This window comes from Didymosphaeria variabile (assembly GCF_027946475.1).
Source record: "Didymosphaeria variabile strain IMI 356815 chromosome Unknown scaffold_5, whole genome shotgun sequence".
NCBI classification, from domain to species: Eukaryota; Fungi; Ascomycota; class Dothideomycetes; order Pleosporales; family Didymosphaeriaceae; genus Didymosphaeria; species Didymosphaeria variabile.
Window position 1 is genome coordinate 2,606,450 of NW_026611624.1, and position 15,349 is coordinate 2,621,798.

Below are 15,349 nucleotides of genomic sequence, written 5' to 3' on the forward strand. Positions count from 1 at the left end.
CCAACATGGCCTCCGCGTCAACAGCGCCGCTCGAGCCGGTGTCCAAGGCAGAAGATGCCGTTGCGCCCGCAGCCGAAGACATCACCAGTCGCGCAGATATGCTTTACGAGGAATGCGCGAAGCGACCCGAAGGGACCACTTTTTTCCAGCGCGACCTCACGAGCATGCAGATTGCCAGAGATCTGAATGAGCTGCTCAACTTGGTCGGAGATTTGTCGAATAGGCACTTACTGAAGCCGCTGCAATTCGAAGGCGAGCCATGCTGGAAGCTGCGACCCAAGGACATCGCCGAGAAGTACGGCTTCTTTGTGCTGCAAGCGTATGTCATATTAACACGGAAATTGCAGGCTGCGACGCCTAGTACCCGACGAGCGACTACTTTACCAACACATCGACAATGCGCACACCGAAGGCGTCTGGTCCAAGGCGCTGCGGGCCAAAACGAACCTCGCGCAACCGACCGTGACTAAGTACCTTAAAAGCCTCGAGTCGAAAGACCTCATCCAAGCTGTCATGAGTGTCAAGACGCCGAATCGTAAAATGTATCTGCTCAAGCACCTCAAGCCATCCGAGGATGTCGCAGGCGGCCCGTGGCAGAATGAAGGAGACTTTGACAGCGCTTTGATAGAAGTAGCTGCGAAGGTCATAGGGAACAAAGTGCAGGAGGAAACCTGCATCAGAGTCTCCGGCACTTGGAATAACTATGCGTCCAGCGATCGCCAAGCTGCCATTGCCCACAAGAAAGCGCAGGTGAAGGGCGTGCCGGATATCGAAGAGGCTCTGCCAGTCCAGCCCTACCATCCTCCGGTCGATCCTAGCGCCTCCCGACTCGTACACAGGAGCAACCCTTTCTACCCTACTACGTTGGGCCTCGCCAAGTACCTCAATAGCATTCAACTCCTGAGAGGGAAGACGGTACGCGAGTCCGACATGGAGCAGCTGTTGGAGATGATGGTGCTGGAAGGCACACTGGAGAAGGTGACGGCTACGGCCTACCGGACTGTTTTACCCATATCGGACCAGAAGTACAACGGCTTCGTTGATGCACCCTGTGGAAACTGCCCAGTCTTTGATCTCTGCAGCGATGAGGGACCCATTACGGCCAGGACTTGCGCCTACTTTGCCGAATGGTTAGACACGACATCCGAGGAGCCTTAGCACGTTTGATGAAAAGCATAGCACCGGCGTTTGGGAAAGTGATTTTTTTAGGTCACGGAAATACCCTTTCGAAAATCACATCGAAATCAATCATTGGATGATTATCACAGATCTGCAGCAATATACTTATTTCGACTGCCGTTTACATTGTACGTCCATTTGGCATGGAGTTGCGGTGCGGGAAAGTTGCTTCACTTTCACTGGTCGGAGACTTCAGTTCGCTTACATACTTGATTGCGAAAAACTCTCCGCGTTTTGATCCATTGGTGCTGCGCCTTACCTTTGATCGTTACGATGAATCGAAAAGATGGGCCTATCACATGCATTTCATCTTCCCTTGCACGGTACGGAGACTTCTAGTGACTTAAAAGGGCATGTATGCGAAGTGCAACGGCGTCTCACAACGCTAGCCCTTTACGGGATAAGACTCGTCAGCTTCCTAAAATATATAAAGGTATAACGAAGACTCTGGATAAACTATGTTACACTCAATACTTCGCTCGATACCCAATTCACAGCGTTTGCTCTCAGTCTCTAGCATTGCCCGTTTACGCTTCGCCTCACACCCGCTCACTGCTCAGTCTCCACTATTGCTCTCTCCTCGAACGACGACCCTATCAACTTCGTCATCACCGCAACACGTCAACATGTCTACCACGCAACAAGCAAATGACATGCAGAAGAACGTCCGCGAGGGTTGGCAGGACCCTTCCATCGCCGAAAGATACGCTCGCGCTGAAGCAGCCACCCGTCCCTACGCCAACATTATCATCGATAAGGCCTCCCTCGCGTCCAACATTACCGATCACAATTGCACCGTCAACGCTTTAGACTTCGGCTGCGGGACCGGCGTCGTCACAGCAGCTCTCTACGACATCGTTCCCAAGGAGAAATGGAGCAACGTGAAAGTGCTCGGCGGCGACATCAGCCCTCACATGCTAGATTACCTTCGCGGACGAGGCGAAAAGAATGGCTGGACAGGTCTCACCACCCAAATCGTCGACGGCGCAGATATTCAGCTGAACAACAACCAATTCACGCACATCTTCGCTAACGCAATCATCTTCTTCCTTCCGCTCGGTGCACTCGAGAAACTCTTCGACCTCCTGCAACCCGGCGGCTTTATCGGCCTTACCACTTGGGCCTCGTTCGGCTGGTACTCCTACGTCGAGCGCGCAGTCAACAATATGTCCAACCCCCCCTTCCTTCCTACTTTCTCTGAAATCCGGGACAGCCTCCAGAAAGGCAATGCCTGGCACGAACCCGCGTTTGTGAAGCAGCAGCTCGAAGAGACGGGGTTGCAGGATGTGGAACTGGTGGTCGAGAAGCGCAATGTGGAGTGTGGGACGCCGGCGCAGTTCTGCGAGAGCATGATGATGCCGATGACGATAGTCTCGGGACACTGGAAGGAGAGCAACAGGCAGGAGACTCTGAAGGAAGTCATGAGTGAGCTAAAGAAGGTTATGATTGAGGAGGCGGGCGGGGAGGAAGGGATGTGCTACATGCAGATGGAGGGCATTGTGGGTGTGGGATGGAAGTCGATGAAGAAGGCGAAATGGTGAGATGATGATGCATAAGATAGGGAGACTCTTAGTGCGCATTAAGAGTCAGTAAACCAACAATTGAGATGCATCTGCAATGGTTTCGTGGTCGTCCCGTGACATGTTGTGAATATCGAGCGGCCATTGGGTGATCCCAAAGTGAGTTGTGATCTGAGCACTTTCCGTCACCATAGGTACGAAATTTAGCAAGCGACCATTCCCAGGCCATGCATCATCAAGAAACGGGCAGCTAGGGAGGTTGCGGCATGTGAATATGACAGGAGCCCCACACGCTATCAAGCTTCATAGAAGCTATGGAGTGCTGAGTAAGAGTATGCTTATACTCGGCAGATCAGCACCCATTTGCGGTTCGACTCAAAGACAAACTTTTATTGCTCTGCTCACCGTATGCGGCATGTTCTCGTTCAATCCTCCTAGTACTGTAAGTGTACTACCATCCCGAGCCCTTCGGACTACGCATACGGCATACTATTGGCTAGAACCTCACCGTTCAAATGCACGAAGCGTCACAAAGCTGCATCATTGCGCGTACAGCTCTACAGCAGCTCCCTACTGGCGCTTTGGATAGAGGAGGTCGGTAGTAGGCACCTAGAAGCTCGCGCGGACATGCTGACGTGAACCTTTGCAATGAGGTTGATCATAAAAGGGGACTACTTTCCAGTATCGCAACTCACGAGAAGACAAAATGGCAGCTACACAGGAACAACCTCATGGGCTAGACGACTCCTCCAAAATAACACCTACGCGCCCCGTTGTGGCACGCATGTACGACTGGTACCTCGGCGGTACACATTCCTACGAAATCGACCGTCAGGCCGCCGCAGAAGTAGCGCAAAAATTCCCAGACATCATACCCACCGCGGTCGAAAACCGCATGTTCTTGCGCAGAGCGGTAAGCTGGCTTGCTCAAAATGACGTTACGCAGTTCATCGATCTAGGCTCCGGACTTCCCACCACTGGAAGCACGCACGAGACTGTGTTGGCAGTTAACAACAAGGCGAGGGTGTTGTATGTGGATATTGAAGAAAGCGCCGTGCAACAGGGGAAGAAGACGATAAGTGAGGGAGGATGGGAGCTGCAAGTCGGCATGATTCGCGCAAGTGCCCTGGAACCAGATGCTATCGTTGCGCACCCCGAGACGCAACGTATCATCGACTTCAACGAACCTGTCGCGATCATGATGTTCGCGCTGATCCATTTCTGGACACCTACTCAGTATAACCCTGTTCTTCATTTCTGGAAGTCGAATGTGGTAAAGGGAAGCGCATTCGTGATGACTCATGGGACGGAGGATGGGAGAAACGAGGAAGAGCGCAAGCAGTTGGATGAACTAGCTCATGTGTATAAGCGGACGCCGACGCCGGTGATCTGGAGAACAAAAGAGGACGTTAAGCTTGTGATGGAGGGGTGGGAATTAGTAGAACCGGGTTTGGTGAGACCGCATTTGTGGAAGGCGGAGGAGGTGATGAAGGATGGGGAGAAATGGCCGCTAACGAAGATGTGGTGGGCTGCTGTGGGGTTTCTTGAGTGATAGGGCAAGGTATGGTCGCGATAAGGACTGCCTTTGATCTGTGTGCCTAATGGGTTCGGCCTCTGCCCAAAACGAGATGTAACGCTCCTACCTTTATTATATGTAGCCGAAACCCTTGATTAAACCGCAGGTACAGCGCATAATACTTGTACATTATCGATGCCCACACAGATCGCTGATTTTCCGAGACCTGGACGCTTAGTACCAAGCAAGGAGCACCGGTGACCTTCGCAGCTTACCAATGTGCAACGTGAGGTATTCGATGCGGCGCATCGCCAAGGATGGAGAAATGGACGATTATGATGAAATTGCTCGAACGTGCCGAGTGGAAGCCTTCGAAACCTTACCTAAGTAGGTACCTAGGTGTTGCTATCGTCACGTGCAACGCTAGTAGATCGACTCTAAACCGCGCGACGAAACGCCGCAACCTCACTGAAACATGCGACGATGGGAGTTTACAACACCAATGTTTGGACTGCCTTCTTCCCCGCCACGAGCTTGCGTCAAGCGGCGGCCGTGGGTCTTGGCTGCGCTCGGCGAGGCTCAGCGGAGTACCAAAGAGTATCAAGGAGGACGGAATCCCTTACTTCTCCCCACGGGATCTGCCAACGAGTCCAATCAAAGTTATAGATGTCTGTGATATACCAACCCCTAGTACCTTGGCGTCTGGAGTGGAAAGTGACAGGCGGGGTCGAGAATACTGCTTAAAGGCATCAAGTCAGGAAGGATGGCTTCGACAGGTACGGTCGTATTGCCAATCTCTTTTTCCTGCGTCAGGCGTTTCCTTCTCCGGTTTTCACCATTTCGGTTGGCTTTCCTTATCATGGCAGCCATACAACAACCTCCCGTGTCCTCAATGCCGCGTCATATGTCGCCGTTGGACAATGATTCCTCGATTAACCACGTGACGCACCTTTCCGGTATGACTTTGGCAGACTTCACCACTCAAGAGCCCCAACTCCATCTTGTAGAAGCCAGTTCGTCCTCTTCAAAGCAGCCGTTACAATCACCGTCTACCATGAATCTCACCTCCAAGCGTTCCTCACGGGTATCAGCATCGACTACGAAGTCTCAACTGCGACAGACGAACTCCATACTTGTCGGTATGTTACAAGATATTCAGAACGAACTTGTAACCCATCGAGCGATTCTCTTGAATATTCAAAATCGGGTATCAACCCTTGAGGACGAATCGATTGCAAGCGCCAACAAAGACGGTCCACAGACCACACTTCGCGCACCCGAAGGCCACGACGCCCCGTCGAAACACAACAGCAAACTACTAGCACCTGAAGCATCGCATTGGTGGCAAGCGTGTAAGAACTTTGCAAGCAATGCAGAGCCACCGATTAGTGCTCGGGAGTTCCTCAAGACACCACAACGCTTGTCAAGCTTCGACCTCACGTGGGATGCGCCCAATAACCCTCCGCTTGCACCACCCGATATCGACGACATACCACCTCTGAGTCCCGCTTCGGATAAAAGTGACGATAGTGAGCTTGTGAGTCCGATCGGGCAGAATGTGTTCTTGGGCGAGCTTAGTGCTTTGGGGCCAAACATTGCAGGACCAAGCGGCGAAGTGGACGTCAACATCATAGAACGTACCGTCGAGTCTGACATGAAGAAATTTCCGGCTCCGCCTGCTTTGCAGCCTGCGCCAGGTGCAAAATCCGCAGTGGTGGAGAACGAAGACTTGGTAGCCGCTATTGAGCCGAAGCTTGTCGGCAACTCACAACAATACTTTAAGGGATTGAAAAGCTTGGCTACTTACAGAGCCTTGCTGAAGCACAAACCCTCCGAGAAGGGTGGGTCACCTTCGATGTCTGGAACCTTGATTGAGCTAATTGTCTCCAGAGCACCACGTCCTCATCCACTTCCACCGGAGGAAAGACGTAGACCACCTCAGAGCTGCGTAAACTCTCAGCTTATCAGACCATCTCACTGAGATCTGCGGATACGGAGTGTTTGGATACGCTTGGTTAGATTCACCATTATTTTCTTTTCCGAGGGCGTCAGATTACAGAACATACGGATGACGCTCGTTCACGATACACACGCCTTTTACGAAATCTTTCTTTTTACCTTGTGTACAATGTCAAACTTGGAAGAATTGGAAGACAGCCGCTCTTACGTACGGTCACAAACATTCCTCCAACATAGCAAGCTCCGCCCTCATATTCTGCCGCGCAATCTCATTCTTCCCCTCGTTCTCATCTAGATAGAACAGCCTCTCTTTTTTCAACTCGCTTCTGAGAAACTTTGCCCTACCCTTCCGGAAGTCTTCATCCGTGAAATAGCCATACTCTCGCCGCACCTTTCTGGTGTACTCAAGATAATCATCCCGTTGTGACGCCAAAATATCCATATCCATATCGAGGAACCGTTGTACTAGGTGTGTCTTTGTTTCGTTCTGTACTAAAACTGGAGAGGCGGAAGGTACTGTGTGAGTGATCGTGCAATCTATCATGAGGCAAACTATTTCCTTGATCTGTCGATTGTCAGCCCAGAGTACCTATCATATGACCCGATGTTGTGCATTATGAGGAATATGGACATACATCAGAAAGCTCTTCTCCTCGCTCTTCAACATGTTTTTCCCAGTGCTGCATGCTCTCTGTTTCGTTGACGCCGTGTTTCGCTTGGGGATCGTATGCGCAGTCGTGGAACCAAGTTGCATATGTCAATTCGCGTCCGTTAGGGTGGTCGGTCGGTATGAGGCTCAGCATGTGGTTGATGTGGTCGAGGTTATGATAGTGGCGTTGTGGATCTTGGTAGAGCTGTGTGATGTAATCCGGTATTTCCAAAGGGATTGGAGCCATGGCGATATGTATGTTTTGAGAGTGGCGTGAAGTAAAGGCTGAGATGCGTGTCATGAGGTAGTACCGTGGCTTACTTAGCTCTCGCTACCGTTGGACATGCAAGGATGAGTCGGATTATTCGGCGAATCAGCTTCCACTGCTTCAGACCTGTGCCTAATACAACTTTACTAATTTTCCTCAATTATTCTATCTTCAAAGTCCATCGGCTTGACTTCTTCGCTTCCTTGCACAGATTGTTGTCTCGTGCTTATCGTCCACCAAATCTTTCTATGTATCGAGTGGGAAATCTGCTCCACACAATCACAGCAACAACTCCTGCAGCAATGGCACCTCAAACAATGTTCCAGTACCCGTAAACAAACAATTCCACCGTCACATCAACTACACACAATATTTCCACCACACACCCGCAGCACTAGCAGCGCCTATACCCGCAGCAGCGACACCCAACGCGATACCACGCCAGAACCAACAGACAGACTCCTTCTCCCTTTGCCGAATGGTCTCCTTCGTATGCCTCAGGTTCTCACGAATGAGTTCGTCTAACACAGCGAGACGCTCACCCTGCTCTTTGGCGTGGGTCTCATTGTTACGACTGCGGGTTTCTAACTCGAAAATTCGTTGATCGCAGCCGTTGAGGCGCTTGTCAGTCTCAGTTAAGCGCTCGTCCTGGATTGTCATGCGGCGGTTGAAGTCGGACATGGTCAACCTGTCTTTATCAAGAAGGCTGCAGGAGTGCGTGGAACGAGAATTGGAATGGAGATGTGATTGGGGGACAGGTAATGTGAGTTGATGAAAGATTTCTCAAATGTGAATACGTGAGTGCTGTGTCGCAGAGGCAGTGTCGACATGTGTGGGATGTGGACGTAAGGAACAGGTAAAGGGCAAGGGCCCTTTATACGTATGGAGAAGGTTTGTCAAGACCAAACCGAGGGTAGCAAATACGCAGATTGAGGCTTTGCGATGCCGTTGTGGCCTACATACAATCATTGTTTGAATGGTCTTGAATTGATACTAGTCTTGCGCAATAGCTCTCGTACGGTGTCTCGTGTAGCTTCTTTCAACGCGCGCCATCACTCGTCGTCTCCTTATCGTTACCTCACAATTTACATCATGACGGCTCTGTTGCCACTATTGACCACACCAGGACTCGCCGACTAAGCCGCCAAAACACCGTACAGCCACAGCGAAACCATGACAGAACGCTCCCTACCATTCTTCTACCAAAGCGTCGAACAAGGTCTTATATTGACATTAGATCGAATGTTGACTCTCAGGTTGATGATGTGGTCTGAACAGGTGGTACAGGTGTGGATGGTGGCGAGAGGTAAGTGATGGATCAGAGAAGGTCTTACGCCTGTAGAAAGGTTTGTCGACTGTGTGGAGGCTGAGCGGGGTGTCTGATGAACCAAATGGTTAACGAGACAATCCGGCTTTTGTTATGAAGCCGGGCATTTGCGATAATAAGAACACATGGTAACAACATGCTGATATCCGTGTACCATAACAAATATGAACTTCAATCCGCGTAGACAGCTAGTACGTCAAATTGACCATGATGGTCTTCGGCTCCGTAAACGCCCTCAGCGCGTAGATACCGCACTCTCGTCCCAGACCACTCTGCTTGCTACCACCAAATGGCGTAGTTCCGAACATCAAACTAACACAGTTAACACCGACCATACCCGACTCAAAGTCCGATGCAACCCGTAGCGCTTTGTTGATGTCTTGTGTGAACACGCCAGCCATAAGACCGAAATCCGTACCATTAGCGAGTTTCATGATCTCCTCTTCCGTTTTGAAAGATTTCACAACGGAAACAGGACCAAAGATCTCTTGGCAGTGGATCTCAGAGTTAGGGTCAACATCCGTGAACACTGTAGGCTCGATGTAAAAGCCCTTGTCGCCGATCCGTTGGCCTCCAACGAGCAGCTTGCCCTGGCCTTGCTGGCCGCGCTCGATGAAGCCGGAAACGCGCTTGAATTGCGCTTCGTCGACGAGCGGGCCGATGTTGACACCCTCTTTCTCTGGGTCACCGACCTCGCTCTTCTTGGCTTGCATTGCCTTCTTGTAGCCCTCGATGAACTTGTCATAGATGCCTTCTTGCACGTAGACACGCGAGGCAGCGAAGCACACTTGGCCGGTGTTGGCGGTGATGGCGTTGGCGCACCACGTGACGGCATTGTCGAGATTTGCGTCATCGAATACCACGGCGGGGGACTTGCCGCCGAGCTCCAACGTTACACGCTTCAGGTTCGACTTTGCAGCCATTTCCTGGATCTTCTTGCCAGTAGGAATTGATCCTGTAAAAGAGACCTTGCGGATGCGCATGTGGCTTGCAATGATGGCACCGGTGCTTCCATCTCCAGAGAGAATCTGGAAAACACCTGGTGGAAACCCGGCTTCCTTGATCAGGGTACCCAGAGCGAGTGAAGAGAGAGGTGTCTTCTCTGATGGCTTCAAGATGAAGCAGTTTCCTGTCGCGAGTGCGGGTGCGGCCTTGAGACCGATGGTTCCAATAGGGCCATTCCATGGCACGATTCCCGCAGTGACACCGAGAGGCTCGTTGCGCACGATCTTGAGGAAACCGTCGTCCTGTGGCCATGATTCTCCTCCGAACTTGTCGATGAAGCCGGCGTTGTATCGGAAAGTCTACACAGGTGTCAGTACAGTTGCTAGTTTTCAAACCGCTTGTGAATCGGAATGGCTAAGATAAATGTAGCATGGACGTACTTCTGCGCATAGCCCGATCTCGAAAGCTCCAAAAGCCTTGTATGGCGCTCCAAGCGACACACGTGTGAGTTCCGCAATGGATTCAGCATTCTTCTCGACGAGCTCTGCAAACTTCAACATGATATTGCGCCTTTCGGTGGGGCTAGTCTTCTTCCACCCGACGAAAGCCTTCTCGGCAGCGGCAACTGCTGCGTCGACATCTTCCTCTCCAGCGAGCGGTATGTCGTCTGAGATCAACGAACCATCTGTGGGGTTATACAGCGAAAGCTTCTTTGAGCTTTTCGAGTTGACGTATTCATTATTTATGAAGACCTGCTTGGGAACGTTCTTGGCTGAGTACGCAAGAGACATGGTATGGGTATCAAGGTGGATGCACGCAGCAATTGAGAAAAGAAGAATTGAGAAGTGTGCAACTTGTCAAAAGCTCACAAGGTGGGGAAGTGGAGGGGTATAACCGTCTAATCGCCTTTGATCAAGCAGCCAATTGTCAATTTTCAAGGTCTTAAGTCCGAACATGATCGGTGTGCATACCGCACTGGCCGCGGTTGCAACCCAAGCCGGCTCCATTTGGAGTGGAGTTCGCGGCGTGGCGCGCATCAAGGTGCTGCTCGGGTGAGGCACAACTCGCTCGCGGTTTGTTTTCCGCACGCAACCGAAACGCTAACTGCGCGCCAATCGCGCTACACGAGTCGACTTCTTTGGGGTCTCCGCAGTGCATGACGTCGTGTGCATGTCTACAGGAAAGTGCACTCCATCCTCGTTCCGAAGCAGTTCCGAAAGGTCTGATGCGATCCAAGGTCAAGACAGAAGGCGACAAGGGTTTGGTCAAACAAATTGGTGGTGGAGTCTTCGCTGGAAGGATGAAGGCGCAGCAACACTGCAAAGTCGCACGTTGACAACATCAACATAGAAGGGACGATGAGCCCCTCTTTCCCGCCCGGAAGAAGCGTTCCTTCCCATCCATCACAGTGCGGAGAAAGACTCACGATTCTCCGAGCAAATGATACATAGCGCAACGTTTACACCTTGAGGACAACTTAGCTTTCAAGAACATTGTTGATCAGGATTCTGGGCATCTGCTCATTCCTCTCGAACCTTTCCAGATACCCTGACAAGTAGAAGCCTTTACTATGGCGAGGAAAGCAGCCGCCTTCATCACAGGTGGCGTCTCGGGGATGGGCCTCGCTGTCGCCGAAGCCCTGGCCTCCCGTTCCAACGAGGATTGGGACCTCCATCTAGTTGATCTGAACGAAAACGCCGGCAAGACCGTGACATCGTCACTCAAGAACGCATACTTCCACAAGACAGACGTGACCGACTACGACAGCCTCATATCAGCCTTCGAATCCGCCTTCTCCACGTCTGGTAGGATAGACTTCGTCTTCGCAAACGCAGGCATAGTCGAGCGCGACAATTTCTACGAGAAGCACGATCTGAGCAGACCGCCTCCATCAGCCAACCTGCTAAGCATCGAGATCAACCTGAAAGCTGTCGTGAACACATGCTATGCAGCGCTCCACTACTTCCGCAAGTCACCAAAAGAAGACGGTCCTGGCCCCGCACTGGTCATGACAGCCAGCTGCGGTGGGCTGTATCCATCCGAGTTTTGCCCCATGTACTCTGCGGCGAAGGCTGGTGTCATACAATTCAACAAGGCCATCTCGTTCTCGTACCACCTTGAGGGTATCAGAACGTATGCGACTGCGCCGGGTACTATCAAGACAAATTTGATGTCTGGAGAGGAATGGAAGAGTTTCCCTGAGCAGTACTTTACGCCAATGTCTACGCTCGTCAAGGCTGTCACGCTTGTCATAGATGGAGGTGATTTGAAAGATTCGACTGGCAGGAAGATCAAGGCCGAGGACGCGTATGGTTTGACGGTAGAGGTGAATAGGAATAACTTTTATTTCAGGGAAAAGAACAAGTTTTGTGATTCGGAGATGGAGGCTATGATGAAGTTTACGTCCATGGAGAATCAGCTAGCGAGAATTGAGAAGACGAAGGCGCAGACAAATGGGACATAATTACACGTGCCGCAAGTCGGAGGATGAAATGTGCGACGCCCTGGTGCGGAAAGAGATCATGCAGACTGTGCGGAGAAAAATAATGAATCAACGTTATGCCAAAATATGCCCAGAGGTGAAATTCTGACTCCCATGTCATGATGCGTACATCTACAACCGTGATTGCCGCCCTGCTGCAAACCGAACGCCTCCATCGACTGCAATGTCTTCTCCGTTCACATAGGAAGCCGCGGGCGACGCCAAGTATACCATGACACCAGCAATATCCTCGGGCTCTCCTAGCCTTTTACGCGGGTTGTGGTCCTCCAGCGACTTTTGCCCTCCAAGGTTCTCGATCAAGCCGTTGGCCAGCTTCGACGGGAAGAAGCCAGGAGCGACCGTGTTGGTTGTGATGTTTCGCGGGCCAAGCTCCACTGCGAGCTGGCGTGAGAGGTGATGCGCAGCAGCCTTGGAGACGCTGTACATGATTGTGCCATGTTCGCCGACGTGTGGGACGGTGGTGCCTGCAGTCGACGAGACGATGATGATGCGAGAGGGGTCTGTGCGCGTGCCTGCCTTCTCGAGCAACGGTGCGAATCTGGTTCGCGTCAGCCATCCATCACTCCAACCAACGTGACGCAGTCTTACAGTCTCGCCAGGTTGAACACGCCCCGCACGTTCAGATCCAGCACCTTTTTACTGCCCCAGTCTGGTGTCGGGTCGAACGGACCTCCCCATGTTGCGCCCGCATTACACACCAAGATGTCGAGCTTGTCGTCTGTCTTCTGGACCTCCTTCACCAGCCGCGCGATGTCATCTGTGTCTGCGACGTTCGCCGCGATGCCAATCGCCTGTCCGGAGACGGGCAGCTTATTGAGCTTCTCGACGGCTTGGTCGATGCCCTGAGCGCCTTCGTTCTTACGTGCGGATACGAAGACCTGACAGCGACATTTAGCATTTCGCCTCGATATCCGTTTTGACTGTGGATCCGACATACCTTCTTAGCACCTGCGAGCAGGAAGGCCGTCGCGGTGTGGAGCCCCATACCTCTTGATCCGCCCGTCACCAGCGCAACCTTGCCATCGAGGCGGAACATGCGATCGAAGTTCTTAAGATCAGACATGATATGCTATTCTCCTACAAACACTCTCGCTATCAACAAGTATTGAAGTCTGCAAATGGTCGGCGACATATTGGCTGGGGTAGGTAGCAGAAAGCTGGGGTAGCTCGGTGCGTGGAGATCGATATCCTCGGCCCTAGCTCCAACGTCGGTGCCCCGCCGACCTCCCCGGCTGTTGCAGCGAGCTACCCACTACAATTGTCACTGCGCTTTAAAGTTGCAACAGCAAGATGATCACGCTTCAGTCTACTACTGGAACCTGTTGCATTGTGGTGACCTTGGCTCCGCAACTTACCCAACCCGAAACTTCTTTCTCTTAGGTCATTATCTCCCAATTGCAAAAATGCCTTTCTCAAGCCCATTTCCGACATTAGACATTCCGAAATGTAGCTTGCTGGAGTATCTGTACCCAAAAGGACAGCCACTGGCGGAGACGCCGATATGGATTGACGCGAAAGACACGGGCCACTACCTCACATCGCGGACACTGTTGCAATGGTCGAAGCGGCTTGCGCTTGGCTTGGATCGCCTCGGAGTGAAGCAGGGAGAAGTAGTCATGATCTTTACGCCAAACCACATTTTTGTTCCCGTGGCTTATTTAGGTATTGTGGGATCAAAGAGAATATTCAGCGGAGCGAATCCCGCCTACACAATATCAGGTCGGTCTTTGACCAGCCCTACACAAAGGCAACTTGTTCGGTTCCTGCTGACATGAAGTAGAAATGAAGCACCAGATATCGAATACCCGAGCATCAATAATCCTCGCACACCCCTCCTTAGCGAAGAATGCCGTAGCAGCTGCGCGCAAGTCAGGTCTGCCAGATGGCCGCATTTTCTTATTTTCAGACATGCCAAATACGCCCACAGCAGACTGCCGTGACTGGAGAGAGTTTTTGCCATCAGCAGAAGATGCGGATGCATACAACTTCCCTCGGCTGTCCGAGAAGGAGTCGACTACCACCACTGCAACAGTCAATTATTCCTCGGGAACCACTGGCCTACCAAAGGGCGTCGAGGTCAGCCACCACAATCTCGTCGCAAATCTGGAACAAACAATATACATGCGCTACTTGAAAAAGCCCTGGAACCACACCAATCGACCGCGCGAAGTTTGGGTAGGATTCTTACCCTTGTACCATGCCTACGGCCAACTATACACTATTGCGATGGCGCAGAAGCTTCAGGTACCCTGCTACATCATGAAGCAATTCCAGTACGAGGCGTTCTTGCGGACAATACAGGACCAGAAGGTTACTCACCTACAGATTGCACCACCGATCATGGTCATGCTTAGCAAGCGGCCGGAAACGGCCAAGTACGTTTTGAGTAGTGTGACGGATATTCTCTGCGGTGCGGCGCCACTGAGCAAGGAATTGCAGACAGAAATCAGCAGGAAGCTAGACTGCGAGATCGTCCAAGGCTGGGGAATGACGGAGGTGACTTGCGGTGCCATTCATGTGCCAGGTGGTACCATTGATGAGTGAGTGTACCCATCACTCAATCAAGTTTGACAAGCTGACAGCATATAGCTCCGGAAGCGTAGGGCAGCTCGACCCCAACTGCGAGTGCATGCTTCTTGACGACGATGGCAAGGAAGTGGTGGATGGTCAGCCTGGCGAACTCTATGTTCGAGGTCCAAATATCTGCCTAAGGTACTGGCGCAACCCTCATGCCACCAAAGAGACCCTATCGCCGGACGGCTGGCTACGATCTGGCGATGTTGCCGTCTGCAGAAAGGGCTGGTTCTGGATAGTGGACCGTAAGAAGGTATGCAAGCTTACACATGATGAACGTGATACACGTGCTGATCACTTCGTGCTAGGAACTCATCAAAGTCAACGCTCTGCAAGTCGCCCCCGCAGAACTCGAAGCGGTGCTACTAGAATACGACCCTATTGCCGACGCAGCAGCCGTAGGCATCACGCTAGATAGCCAGGAGTGGCCACGTGCGTACATCACTCTGAAGGACGAGCACAAGGGCAAGGTGACGGAGAAAGATATTCACGTGTACATGAAAGAGAAGGTCGCGAAGCACAAACAGCTGGTCGGTGGCATACAATTCGTCGATGAGGTGCCGAAACTGCAGTCGGGTAAGATCAAGAGGGCGCTGGTGAAGGAGTGGGCGAAGAGAGATGCTCAGATGATGAGCGGGGTGAGGCCGAAAGCGAAGCTGTAAGACGTACGATGTCATTTTAGAATCTACAATTACCTTGCATCGCTGTGATCCACATCTCTTCGTTCGTGTGACCGAACGATAGACAGTAAACTCAAGATCTCGGGTTGGCCCAACTGATGCTCCCAAGTCAACAACCAAATGCTAGTAGATACACTGTGTTGTTTGCGCGCAGTCTCGTGAGAACGTGTTGCGACTTCCCCCCAGTCCTGCGCATGATTCGTGCGTCTTCCCTCTCGTCGCACAACAA

General features: G+C 51.8%; 9 protein-coding genes across 9 annotated transcripts; 6 read left to right on the forward strand and 3 right to left on the reverse strand.

Moving 5' to 3' along the window:
• Positions 1 to 5: 5 nt before the first annotated feature.
• Positions 6 to 1,158, forward strand: RPC34 (34-kDa subunit of RNA polymerase III (C); the record flags this gene model as incomplete). The annotated part of the gene is made up of 2 exons (XM_056216097.1): positions 6 to 295; positions 348 to 1,158. 2 exons carry the CDS (start codon positions 6 to 8, stop codon positions 1,156 to 1,158), a joined length of 1,101 nt encoding a protein of 366 aa, XP_056070344.1.
• A 647-nt stretch (positions 1,159 to 1,805) lies between these two features.
• On the forward strand, positions 1,806 to 2,720 carry N0V89_007335 (uncharacterized protein; the record flags this gene model as incomplete). The annotated part of the gene is made up of 1 exon (XM_056216098.1): positions 1,806 to 2,720. One exon carries the CDS (start codon positions 1,806 to 1,808, stop codon positions 2,718 to 2,720), a length of 915 nt encoding a protein of 304 aa, XP_056070345.1.
• Positions 2,721 to 3,405: 685 nt separating this feature from the next.
• On the forward strand, positions 3,406 to 4,251 carry N0V89_007336 (uncharacterized protein; the record flags this gene model as incomplete). Its single annotated transcript, XM_056216099.1, has 1 exon — positions 3,406 to 4,251. The coding sequence occupies one exon, from the start codon at positions 3,406 to 3,408 to the stop codon at positions 4,249 to 4,251; it is 846 nt and encodes a 281-aa protein (XP_056070346.1).
• An 856-nt stretch (positions 4,252 to 5,107) lies between these two features.
• Positions 5,108 to 6,167, forward strand: N0V89_007337 (uncharacterized protein; the record flags this gene model as incomplete). The annotated part of the gene is made up of 2 exons (XM_056216100.1): positions 5,108 to 6,056; positions 6,106 to 6,167. The coding sequence occupies 2 exons, from the start codon at positions 5,108 to 5,110 to the stop codon at positions 6,165 to 6,167; spliced, it is 1,011 nt and encodes a 336-aa protein (XP_056070347.1).
• Positions 6,168 to 6,388: 221 nt separating this feature from the next.
• Positions 6,389 to 7,070, reverse strand: N0V89_007338 (uncharacterized protein; the record flags this gene model as incomplete). The annotated part of the gene is made up of 2 exons (XM_056216101.1): positions 6,389 to 6,739; positions 6,810 to 7,070. 2 exons carry the CDS (start codon positions 7,068 to 7,070, stop codon positions 6,389 to 6,391), a joined length of 612 nt encoding a protein of 203 aa, XP_056070348.1.
• A 1,536-nt stretch (positions 7,071 to 8,606) lies between these two features.
• N0V89_007339 (uncharacterized protein) lies at positions 8,607 to 10,154 on the reverse strand (the record flags this gene model as incomplete). Its single annotated transcript, XM_056216102.1, has 2 exons — positions 8,607 to 9,722; positions 9,804 to 10,154. 2 exons carry the CDS (start codon positions 10,152 to 10,154, stop codon positions 8,607 to 8,609), a joined length of 1,467 nt encoding a protein of 488 aa, XP_056070349.1.
• A 779-nt stretch (positions 10,155 to 10,933) lies between these two features.
• Positions 10,934 to 11,827, forward strand: N0V89_007340 (uncharacterized protein; the record flags this gene model as incomplete). Its single annotated transcript, XM_056216103.1, has 1 exon — positions 10,934 to 11,827. One exon carries the CDS (start codon positions 10,934 to 10,936, stop codon positions 11,825 to 11,827), a length of 894 nt encoding a protein of 297 aa, XP_056070350.1.
• A 150-nt stretch (positions 11,828 to 11,977) lies between these two features.
• On the reverse strand, positions 11,978 to 12,929 carry N0V89_007341 (uncharacterized protein; the record flags this gene model as incomplete). The annotated part of the gene is made up of 3 exons (XM_056216104.1): positions 11,978 to 12,404; positions 12,455 to 12,744; positions 12,804 to 12,929. The coding sequence occupies 3 exons, from the start codon at positions 12,927 to 12,929 to the stop codon at positions 11,978 to 11,980; spliced, it is 843 nt and encodes a 280-aa protein (XP_056070351.1).
• A 340-nt stretch (positions 12,930 to 13,269) lies between these two features.
• On the forward strand, positions 13,270 to 15,102 carry N0V89_007342 (uncharacterized protein; the record flags this gene model as incomplete). The annotated part of the gene is made up of 4 exons (XM_056216105.1): positions 13,270 to 13,585; positions 13,647 to 14,406; positions 14,456 to 14,693; positions 14,749 to 15,102. The coding sequence occupies 4 exons, from the start codon at positions 13,270 to 13,272 to the stop codon at positions 15,100 to 15,102; spliced, it is 1,668 nt and encodes a 555-aa protein (XP_056070352.1).
• Between the last annotated feature and the right edge of the window lie 247 nt (positions 15,103 to 15,349).